Here is a 12,159-nt window from a genome sequence, read left to right as displayed (position 1 = left end):
GCACAAATGCTACAATGCTACGATTCCTACTGCATAGCTAGTTCCAGCAGTAAACCTACGAGCAAATGGCCAGTCTGTGCTTGCCAACAGCTTACAGTTGTCATGTCCAGTGAGTGCATTCCCCCACTATGCATCCACTCAGCACAGAAAGATGAAAAAGATGCTCCATGTGAGCTCACTGCTGACTTTTATGTTCCCCTTAGACATTCAAAAAGAAGCCAGAGCACTTTCCGTTCTTTTTCAAACGTGTGCTGGATGCTTCCTTGGCTGAGAGTGACAGCGAGTTCTCTCTGCAGGAGCAGACCATACTCCTGCTCTTCCTTGACCACTGCTTCAACAGTCTGGTAAGCTTTATTCTTCAGAGATTTATCGTTGTTGTCATTTATGGTGCGTTTGGCAAATACGGCAGAAGTGCCCATAGTCCTGGCTACTCAGAGCAGCCTCCTCTTGTTAGCATGCTGTGCCTCTCCACATTCGGTTGTCACAGTTTTCTTCTGAAGGAGCCCTCTTAAGTGGCATTTATTACGCTAGGATTCCAAAGATCCATTTAGAGCCATTCTCAATGCCTCTTAAGGACAAATCAGAGCCTATGTTTGAGCAGGTTCTGCAGGTGTTCCAAGACCTCTTTCACTGGGCAAATATTCAGTAGCTAAGCCCTAGGATTTAGTAAGTGGGACTTGCATGAAAGTGTTGTATTGCAGAGTAACTTTTGATCAGTGTTCCTGCTAGTCTTGTCCTCTTTCAGGCTACTTCAGCCTCCCTCTTCCCCACCTTCCACACAGATGTTTTCTTTCTCAGTAGCCACATTGGGCTACATAGCCGATAGAACTTTGCATTTTTGTTTGCTCTTAGTATATATGATTCTTCAAATGGACAGTTAAGTTTTCCTTTTGGTTAGCATTTGGCTTTGTAGAGGCTTTATAGAGCCTGGGCCTCTCCAGAGTAGGGGGGTTATGACTCAGAAGCCACTCCATGCATGGGAAATTCTATAGAACCAGATGATAACCCCTTAACATCAGATCTGCAAAAAAAATGACCCACCAAACAAAGTACCTTAGCTGGGATTTTTCTTCTTTTTCCTGCTTTTGGAGAACTGACAAGCCGTGATTCGTGGCTCACGGGCCGTGTTTGGTTTGATGGAATACTAGCGATATTGGCCGGCTGTAGATTATTTATTCCCCTTTCATCATGGAATAGAGCTTTCCTGACTTACCACTGCACCCTTCCAAAAGCCATTCTGGAGGGTTTGGGGGTCCTCCCAATAGAGCATGGGAGGTGGCATGTTGAGGCTGTAGTGGGAAGGGAATTGCCAAAAGTTGGGGACACCCCTTCCTCCTTGTGCAACTAGAAGTGCCTTCCATTTGTGCAACTGTCATTTTGAATCCAAGCCTCACAACCATACTAATAGCCTGTTCTGTTTCTTGCAACAGGAAGTAGATTTGATCAGAGGGCAAGTCCAGCAGCTTATCTCCCTGCCCATGTGGATGGGACTTCAGCCTGTAAGTGTTTCATAAAGAATGCAGGGAACCTTTGAAGCATCTTATGGACATGGAGGTTCACTGGACCAATTCTGCTGCATTCTAATGAACCTTAGCATGACAGCTTCTGCTGTCAGAGATTTATTGCTATTTTAATTAGCGGTTTTGGAGGCTTTTAAAACCTTCTGCCTTTACAATGGGCAAGCATAAGTTCTTGTTCAGTTGGGGGTTTTGAAATTACCTTTGGGGCACCCAAATTAGATGGATGGATATACTAGAGATCTAGCTCATCATACTATTAAGAATTCATCATCTCACCCTTTTAGGCTCGTCTGGCACTCGAATTGAAAAAGACATCAAAGCTTAGAAAATTTTGGAATTTGATCAAGAAGAATGATGAGAAAATGGATGAAAATACTCGGGCACAGTAAGTTTAATAGTATTGCTTTTAAAAGATCATGTGTGGGGATTGCAATTTGCTGTCTGTGAAGAAAAGCAGTTTTGGCAAAGGCCCATTTGTACCTTATGCTGCTTGGGGAAAACAGGAGTTGGGCTGACTAAGACCCCACATCTGCTTGCCATCTGGGTGTAGTGGATAGTGGATGTGATACAGTGCAGCTGTACCACAATATGTTCCTGCATATTATACTGGCATATTTGGTTTATTCATCCAGTACAGACACATGAAATAGACTGACCAGGAACCTTTCCCAAGTAAGCCAGATTGAAAGACATGCAGTAAGACAGTTGCTTATGTGAGAACATAAGATGAGCCTTGCTGGGTCAGAACAGAAGCTTATCTAGTCTAGCATTCTGCTTCCTGCCATGGTCAACCAGATCCATCTGGGAAGTTCATAAGCAGGATGTGGAATCATGTGTTGTTGTTTTTTAGGACATTTCAAGAAAGAAGATTCCTTTCGCAACTGATCCAGAAATTCATCTCTGTATTAAAATCAATACCCATTTCAGGTATGTAGAGCAAATTGTAAGTGTATGGGCTTACGCAAGAGATCCTCTTCTCTTTTACCTTGCCCTTTGCCCAAAGTTAGGCATCCCAGATGAAAATGTGATTTGTCCTGTTTCAGCCTATTGCAGCTTATAGTATCTTGGAGGGAGGGCATGCAAGTACATTCCTGCCTTGAGCGCTCGCTCCAGAATGGGAGCAAAATCACCATGCTATTAAATGCACAGGAGTTCTATTCTGTAGAAAACATTATTTGAAAAATTCTCTTCATTACACAACTTTGTTTCTCTGATGCAAAACAAAGGGTGATTTCTCTGAACGCTTTTATGGGGAGTTTTTGTTTATGTTTCACTGTGTAAAATTTGCTAGACTGACGTAGTGACTTTACTTTTGAAGTGATTCAGTTGAAAAGCAGTCAAACAGATTTGCTAAATATCGAAAGGGAACTGTCTTTTTTTAAACTAGCTTCAGTTCTTCAAATGAATAGGTCACTTGTAAATTCTCAGAAAACTACTTTCAAATTCAGCGTCGCATTGTAAGTTTGAAGTAATGGCAAGTCTTATTCATGCATAACTTAAGAGTCTGTGCTTGCCCAACTGCAAATTAGCTCTCTACTTTAAACATACTTGGCTTCGCATTAAATATTATTTGGTGATTATTTTTTAATATCCACCAAGATTTCTCTCCCTGCTGAAAGACCCAACACCTCAAGGATATCTCTCCACTGAGGGTTTATTTTTAGAATAGACAAACTTGGCCTGAATATTTTCTACTTATACAGGGAATAATAATTCTTCTTTTTTGTGGCCGTGGTCGCTGCCACATCCTAAGCTTTTGAGTTGGAAGTAAGGTAGGAGAATGCCAGGGACCTCTTTGGCTGAGGAGCCCTAAGAAACCTCTCTTCACTGCCTGCCCAGCCTTTCGGCTTCACAGCGTGAAAATCATGTGGGGAAAGTGTTGGAAGCTGTTGCCTGAAGGTGGTTGTACACCTTTAGATACCTGCTCCCAACCTTGCATACTCTCACCCTGTCTGACTTTCCCTTCTGGAAATATCAGGTCAGTTGGAACATTGGGTACCGTTGTCTTAAGGTGATCTGTTCAGCTTCAGGCTCCCCATTTGTGGAATGCTCTCTCCAGGGAGGTTTGCCCGGCACCTTCATTATACACCAGGGCTTTCCAAACTTGGGTCTCATTCTGGTTTTTTTTTTGTACTACAATTCCCATCATCCCTCACCACTGGTCCTGCTAGCTAGGCATGATGGTAGTTGTAGTCCAGAAACAGCTGGAGACACCTTTAGGCACCAGACGAAAACATTCCTCTTCAGCCAGGCCTTTGGCTGACCAACACCCTATATCCTTTTAAACGTGTTTGTGGGAGGGGTGGTTTTTGCTTTCTTCTGTTTTTATTATGTATTTTGTGGTTTTATCTTTTATTTTTATGCTGTGAACCGTCCTGAGATCTGCGGATGAAGAGCAGTATACAAAGTCAATGAAAAAAGTAAAATAAAAAATAGTTGTGGCAGTCCCTGATGTGCCAGAAGAAGGAAAAAAGGCATTTTCCTTGCCAAACTGGACTGCAATTGAGGCACAAAAATAGAAATTGTTTGGCCATCTCTGCCTAGAACCAAGGGTCTTGAAATAACTCTTAAGCATCAGCAAAATTTGATTTGGATGCATTATACATCAGTTCCAGGATTACTTTTTTAATTACCTGTATTTATTTCTAGGTCCTCTCTCTATGGATAAAGTGCATTACTGTGAAAGATTCATTGAACTCATGATAGATCTAGAGGTATGCCAAATATGGGATAAATATAGTGATCTACTGTAGCATCTAAGCCTCTTGAATAACTAAAATATGTGCAGTGTTAGTCCTAGTGTTGAAGCAGCTGACTGAAGTATGTTTAACTTGCACATAGAGCATAGGAAGGCCTCTTATACTGAATCAAATCTTACACTGAATCAGATCATCGGTCTGTATAGCTCAGGTTTGTCTACACGCTGACTGGAAGCAACCTTCCTATGGTATCTATATTGTGAGAAGGTCCTAGCAAGGCTTTCAAAATTGTTGTTATTATTTTTTAAAATGCCTAGCAGCATTTTTTGGATTTCCTGAAAATTTCCGTTTTGAATAGTGAACTAGTTCATGCATTGCTAACTGACAGGAATCATATCACATATGACTGCCTTTGTTTTATTTGAAGATGTGTAAAATTATTTCAGCAGGAGAGACTCTGTAAAAAAAGTGTGGCTGTTTTCACCCACTCTGGAGGCAGTTAGCTACGAAGCTCCACGGCTTTAATCTTCAATAGAAATGTGATATGTTCTCATCTTTGTTTGCTCTGCTAAAAACTCAACGTTTCCAAGGAGGGACATGGCTGGTATCATTGAGCCTATCCACTCTGAACAGGATTCTGGCCCCAGAGAGAGGGTATGCAAGATATTCAGCTGGGATGCTGCTGGATTGTAGCCAAAATGCCAAGCATCAGAACATTTCATGTAGGTTCATTCTGCGCTAAGGGCATTACAGGAGAGTTAAAGGAGTTCAGATAGTTTCTGAAGCCTGTTGTGCTGATTGGAACTGGCAAACCAGAAATCGGCTATAAAAAGCCATCACATTTGTTCTCCTGTAGCTTGTCCCATCTGAACAGAGTGTCTTTACCTATACTTAAGATCCCTTTTCTTCCCCCAGGGCGTTCAGGGTTTTGTATTCAGTTACATCTATATTGTGATTGAGGCTAAACTGCTGGAGCATTTCAGCGATTAGCATGACTTTGGTGGAAGTGAGCCATGTGCTCCCACCAGTTCATTTTTTTATTGGCAATGAATATAACCCACCCCCCCTTTAATAAGTTCAGGCTTCTCATTGCCATTAACTGTGCTCTGTCTGTCTAAAACCTTTTGACAGTTATGGCTATATAAGGTATTTTGCATTTCTTATTTTATGTATTTCTGTAGTATGGAGCTGTAATGATCAAAATAGCTGTATTGCAATAGTCTATTGATTCCCCCAGTTTCTGCTGCGGTTTTTGACATCTGACAAGGAGATATTTTAGGAGGATTTTTAAACAAAAGAAACATTTTTGTAATATTTTATTAATGAAGAATTTAGAAATTGTTGTTTAAATGAGAAGGAAAGGGCTTAATTCTTCACATGGCTGCTCAGGAGTAAATCCCATTGAGTTCAATGGGACTTCTCTGTTTTTGGTTTTGTTTTGTTTCTGATCTTTGTTTAAATTAGCCCATTGGGCAAGCCCTGTAGGCATTGCACAGATGCTACTATCAAAATAGATATTGCAAGGACCTCATGACACCTAATCACTACCACTACCACCTTTTTTTCCGAAAGCACTAAATTCTAACCAGTTTTCTAGTTACTAACAGCCTCCCAAATGTTGACATATATGTGCTTGTTTATTTTTTTTTTATTATTATTATAGGCCCTACTTCCAACACGACGCTGGTTTAACACGATACTTGATGATTCCCACCTCGTTGTGCATTGTTACTTATCCAGCCTAGCCAAAAGGGGCAAGGAGGGTCATCTTTTCTGCCAGGTACGACTCACTTTGATTTTGCAGAGCACTTCTTTCAGCACCTCAAAATCCTTGCTAGCCAAGGCAACACTACATTATTACCCAAAAAAATTACAGCATCACAGCTGGAAAGTGATGGTTGGCAACCACTGCTTGCTATTGGCCCCTGTTGTGTTGCTTAATGAGAAGCATGTCATACAGGAAGGCAGCATAGTGCAACTACAATGGCTAAACATTGCTGACTTTGGGGGGGGGGCACTAGATGGAGAGCAACTATGGCTGAAGCAATTTTGTTAAGCCTGCTTATATTTGGGTTTTTTTAAAAGCCAATTTTAAAAGTATGGATGATCTTTAGGGAACAGCACCTAGACTAGGGGCAAGTATTGGCACAGCTCTCGATATTACCTGCAAGGCCATCTTCCTCAAACCATGGCCACCTGCCCACACCTGAGATCATAAGAAGCAGGTAGAGATGCTGCTGGATCAGCTGCACAACCGAGTTCCCCCACCGCCCATCAGCTGCGTCACTGAGGGAATTTGATTGTGCAGCTGATCCCTGCACAAAGCAGCTTTGCCAGCTCTATGAGCGTTGGGCCAGCAAAGCCCCTCATGCTACGCTTTCAGTGCCTGACAACCAGCCTCCTTTTGAACATTTGGGAAGCTCAGTGCATGGGACTTTGGCAGGGGCAACGGGCAACCCACCTGTCCATCTTTTGGCGCTTTAATGTTGTCAGGTCAGGGTTGCCCTGCAGGGGTGGAGACAGATAACAGTCTGGCCTGCTGGGCCTCATCTAACACACACAGAAGTGTAATGTCAGAATACATTTAAACAAATGTTTAGTGTGTGTATGACTAATGTTGGATGTCGGCTCACTGTTGTGAGGTGTGTGCATATTCTGGACGTGATAATACATCCTTTACTTCCCCTTTGGTAGTGGGAGAGTAATAATGGAAGGGTGAGAGAAAACATGAGGAGCAAGGTTCCAGCTTCTCCTCACTATGTTCTCTTACAGCTGGCTTGTAATGGACTGAAAAATGAAATTGCCTTCTCTAAGCAATGAAATGATACAACTTGTTTTGTTTGTTTTGCATTTTGGAAATAAAATGAAATATCCCTCGACTGCATAGTATTGGGCCCCATGTGGTGGTTGAAGACCCTGCTTTTCTGTATATCTAATTTGTCACCATTTTGTTTCAGCTTTTAGACATGCTCAAATTCTACACTGGTTTTGAAATTAATGACCAGACTGGAAATGCATTGACAGAGAATGAGATGACTACTATTCACTATGACAGAATTACTTCCCTCCAGGTATTTAACGGCCTCTGGTGTAACTGAAGGCTTTGATATAAGTGTAAGATTGCTTGTCAGAAAAGGGGTGACGACAGACTTGGGGAAACCACCTCATTTGTAAGCCTAGAAATAGTGCCAGTTTCATGGGTGGATATGTCTGTTCTTAATATGAATAAAGTACTGGTGGTAAATAAGTGATCATTCAGGAAGCTTTGATGTTTGGGGGCATGTCCTTGGTTTAGTAAGTGGATAGTACTGAAAGTCAGCTGCCAAAGCCCTGTGCAGATAGCCAATCCGTCCAGGCAGGGGGGAATTTGAATCATGCTGGTATTCCCCAACTCCCACAGCGTGGTGTGCTGTCCCTCTCCTGATGTTTGCATTAAGCTTCATGTTAACATAGCAGGCAGTCCATACATACAGATACAGTAGGGTTTGAAATGTTTGGCCCCTCTCCCTTGTGATTTTTGCAGCTTCTGTTAGAATTAAAATAGCTGCCGTGTCTTTTTTGTTCCGACTGTTTTCTTATCAACCACCCTATCCTAACCGGTATTCAGAAAAAAATGGACATCATTGAGTTGCATCCAACAAAGTTGCCCCATTCATGCCTATATATTGGGATATCCTTTCCACTTCCTGCATGCCTCTTCCCCAGGTCTGTTCTGGGGATTCCCCCAGCCCTCTAAAGCAGATTTGGGGGTCACACACAAAATGTTGAGAGGGGGGGACGAAGTCTTATTGTGCAGGTGGAAGTCCTTGTGCTAATGGGACAGCTTTGTTGGTTACAGCCAACATGGAAGTGTGACACAGTTCTCATGTGTGAACTCAGATCCACTAACAATGCCCCCCCCCCAAATAAATCAGGTTGTCCTTGCTGTGAGCTAGCCTTACGCTATTTGTGGGGGTTTGTACTTGTCCTGTTAAATTGCAGGGTGTTGCATAAGTCACGTTGCCGAGTAAAGACAGCATTTGATTTCTCATCCTGGTTCTTTGTTGGATTCTAGAGAGCCGCTTTTGCACATTTCCCAGAACTCTACAATTTTGCCCTCTCAAATGTATCTGCTGTAGACACACGTGACTCCCTCATAAAACTTTTTGGACCTCTAAGGTAAGTTATATTTTAATTTATTTTATTCTCATCATTTGCTTCTTCTGGGTGTGAATGATTTGGCGCAGGGAGTAGGAAATCCCACAAGTTCACAGTGAGTTGCTGATTGTTTGAGCAACAGTTAGTATTGGAAGCCCCCTTTAACAACAAAAACAACAACAACAACACACCACAGCTTGGTTATTCTAGTAAATGTTTTGCCTAAATAAACCCTGAAATGTTTGCCTAAATAGAAATAGTGGCCACCTGTAGTAACTAAGCAGTAGATAAATTAAAAACTATGATTCAGAGAATCATGAGTGATTTCTTGTTTACTTTATCCAAATAATAACTCCCCAACAGAGTTTTAAGAGGGGTGAAGGGAGGGAGAGCAAAGGCAGCTTCTGAAAGGCAATGTCTCTTGTTGTTTAGTCATTTAGTCGTGACCCTATGGACCAGAGCACGCCAGGCACTCCTGTCTTCCACTGCCTCCCACAGCTTGGTCAAACTCATGTTTGTAGCTTCGAGAATGCTGTCCAACCATCTCATCCTCTGTCGTCCCCTTCTCCTTGTCTCTTAGTATATGTGTAAAGGCTATCTGGTTTACAGCCTTAACTCCACTTTTTGGGGGTTTCATATGTCAAAAGAAGTTGTTGAATTTGTCTGATTGTAGGGGTTTTTTTAAATTAAAAAAAATATGAATAATGATCTCTGTCAAGAATCCTTTCAGTGTAAGGTTCCTTGCATAAGAGCGAAGAGTGTTAGCTAAAATGCAGAACGGCCTAGATCAAAATCTTGGTCAGTAGGCCACACAAATAGTTATTGTACTTTTTGCGGGGAGGACACTGACAGAAATTCAAAGCAAACAGCTCCATTTATTAAGCTCAAGCACTGTGTGACTTTTGCTTTATTCTTTTTTCTTTAGTCCAGAAACACTCCACCAGGTGGCATCCTATCTCTGCTTATTGCCAGCCCTACCTGAAGAGGAAAATACAAACTATGACAAAGAGTTTCTGCTCGAGCTGCTGGTAAACAGCCTTATGTCTGTCTTTGCTGGGTCAAACTGTTTTCCTTCTGTACAATGATATCTATGATGTTGAATAGGACACCATGATTCTTTATCAAGGCATTAGACGGCAGGCTGGGGTTCCCCCCCCCCTTCTGTCCTTGGGTTACCTCAAATTCTGCACCAGAGACTCAGTCATAATCTGGGTTGGGCTGCAAATCCTGGGGTGCACTCCAAACCCTATGCACTGTGTTTTCACATCCTGCCACTAGCACAAAGAATTGTCAAGTGTACATGAATGCATAGTTTCAATAAGTTATATATTAGGATCTGAAAGGAGAAAGGGGACAACTTTTTTTATCATAGTAGATTTCAAATGTGACTAAAAAGAATTAGCTGAATTAGGGTTGGGTATAGGCAGTACTTTTTTAGGGATATGTATACGCATACCCCTAAGCATTTTGTGAATCTATGTTTGGCCTCATTGAGGGGCAGTATTTCAATATGAGTAGGAAAATGAGAGTACCCCTAAACATTTTTTTAGAAAAAAGCACTGTGTATAGGCATGCATAGGCCTCCTAGGTTAAGATTTATGCCTAACTTTGCTGTGTTGTGTTCACATTTATGTAGTAATTGGGGGAAAAACATAAATGTAGAGCAGGGATGGGGGGGGTGAAACTTAATTCCTATGGACCATTTTTAAATTTTAACTGACCCTGTTCCTTTGATCCCCCCCCCCAGCTTTACCCCTCAAAAATCTCCCATTTAGCAAGGATTTTTTCTGACATTATTAAAGGAGTCATAACCTCGTGGTCAAGTGTTGGGCACCTTTGGAGTGAATGGGACTTTAGTTGACACATTAACACAGTGTTTCTCAAACTTGGGTCTCTCGCTGTTTTTTGTACTACAGTTCCCATCATCCCTGACCTCTGGCCCTGCGTGCTAGCTGGGGATGATGGGAGTTGTAGTCCAAAAACATCTACACACTCAAGTTTGAGAAACACTGCATTAAAGATTTCTATTTGCGGCATAGCATGGATATTTAAGCTATTTAATAAATTCTTCCTTCTACAGTAACTGAATGGTCATTAAGACCTTTTTAGTATGAAGGGTATTAATTATTTTATGATCTTACCCAAGCATCTTAAATATCAGTCTTGCGAGTTTTTAAAAATGTACTTGCTTGGGAAAAATTGTTCAGTGAAGTTGTGTTGATCACAGTTCTTAATTTGTCAACATTATTCCAGCAGTGCTTGTGTATTTTCAAGTCTTTACATTCTGTTTTTGTTGCCCACTCAGCTAGCGCTACTGAACTTTAATTTGCAGTTACATTTATTTATTCATGTGTGTGTCTCTCTCAAGAGACTCACAAACAGATGGAGGCAACATCCTAACATGTCTGGTTTGAACTTTGCATTTTGTGTCACAACGAGGTCACGCTGCTAACTATTGTGTGATGCCATGAAGATTTACTTCTGTTGGGTGGTGGTTCAAGCTCTCTGCAATGTTGCTAATGCGTCGCTGGACGTGTGCCATGTGCTCTGAGGCTCTGTTCAAAACTGTATTCAAAGCTGTGTAGTCTTTCAGCCGACCAGTGGACTGCTGGGGAAGAAATACATTTTAAAATTGTTATTCAGGACTCCCTTCCTCTTCCCCTCCTCCAAATATGGAATATGCAGCTTAGATAGGCTTTTGTTAATTCTGTGAATGTCCCAAATACATCACAACTTTTTAGACTTACATAACTGGGTGCTGGCAGTCGCGTATAGCAATGTATCTGGGTTTTTTTTATATTCCACAAGTTTTGGGACTTAGGTTGTAGAATGTGTGTGTAAGCTAAAGGGACCCCTGACCATTAGGTCCAGTCATGGCCTACTCTGGGGTTGCGGCACTCATCTCGCTTTATTGGCCGAGGGAGCCGGCCTACAGCTTCTGGGTCATGTGGCCAGCATGACTAAGCCGCTTCTGGCAAACCAGAGCAGTGCATGGAAACGCTGTTTACCTTCCCGCCAGAGTGGTATCTATTTATCTACTTGAACTTTGACATGCTTTCGAACTGCTAGGTTGGCAGGAGAATGTGTGTGTAGCCTGGTGCAAATGTCACATTGCCCAACTGCCTAACCATAGTTAGACAACTGAGAATGCGTTGTAGACGTCCGTGCTTCTCACACAGTCTCCTATCCCATAGACATCACCCTCCTTTCAGTTTCAAATCTCTCTAAACTGGGTTGTATGTGTCCTAACATTTTCAATAACCATGGTTAGCAAACAACCTAATGCACATGTAATGCTAACCATTGTTGGATCCAAAATTAAGAGAGAAGAGGAAATGCCTGCATCAAGGTAAAACAATTCATGAACCTACAGCAGAGAGGGGAACTTTTCCCTCCAGATGGTGCTGAACTACAACTTGTATGAGCCCCACAAGCATGGCCAATGTCCAGGAGTGATGGGAGTTGTAGTTCAGCAATATCTGGAGGGCCAAAGGTTCCTCGCCCGCCAACAGAGTGTTTTTTTATGAGTGTGGTGATCGGGCACAAATTTTCATTTTGTTGCGTGTCCTGGCGAAAATGGAAAACCAAACAAAACAACAAATAGGAGCGGCTTCAACAAACTTATAAAAATGTATTCAGAGCTAAATACTGACAATGTGGCCCCATATTACTAAAACATGATTTGGTGCTATATGGATGAAGCTGAGCAAACCCAAGCAAAGTGACGGGCTGATATGCTCTCCCCTTCTGCGGCATGGAGGAGGGCGTCACTGGGGTTCCTAGTTTAAAACAAACTGGTTAGT

At 42.0% G+C, this 12,159-nt stretch overlaps 1 protein-coding gene across 1 annotated transcript in view; it reads left to right on the top strand.

The window, feature by feature from the left end:
* Nucleotides 1–12,159, top strand: part of AQR (aquarius intron-binding spliceosomal factor) — a 52,786-nt gene that overhangs the window by 8,840 nt on the left and 31,787 nt on the right. Inside the window, exons 6-14 of the mRNA XM_081886456.1 lie at nucleotides 204–344; nucleotides 1,431–1,499; nucleotides 1,805–1,905; nucleotides 2,371–2,447; nucleotides 4,170–4,234; nucleotides 5,883–5,999; nucleotides 7,177–7,290; nucleotides 8,274–8,377; nucleotides 9,282–9,384. Of these exons, the coding sequence (XP_081742582.1) occupies nucleotides 204–344; nucleotides 1,431–1,499; nucleotides 1,805–1,905; nucleotides 2,371–2,447; nucleotides 4,170–4,234; nucleotides 5,883–5,999; nucleotides 7,177–7,290; nucleotides 8,274–8,377; nucleotides 9,282–9,384 (891 nt within the window). The remainder of the gene's footprint in view (nucleotides 1–203; nucleotides 345–1,430; nucleotides 1,500–1,804; nucleotides 1,906–2,370; nucleotides 2,448–4,169; nucleotides 4,235–5,882; nucleotides 6,000–7,176; nucleotides 7,291–8,273; nucleotides 8,378–9,281; nucleotides 9,385–12,159) is intronic.

The sequence above is a fragment of the Podarcis melisellensis genome (genome assembly GCF_964234715.1).
Source record: "Podarcis melisellensis genome assembly, chromosome: 1".
NCBI lineage: Eukaryota > Metazoa > Chordata > Lepidosauria > Squamata > Lacertidae > Podarcis > Podarcis melisellensis.
This window is presented reverse-complemented; position numbering and strand designations above follow the sequence as displayed.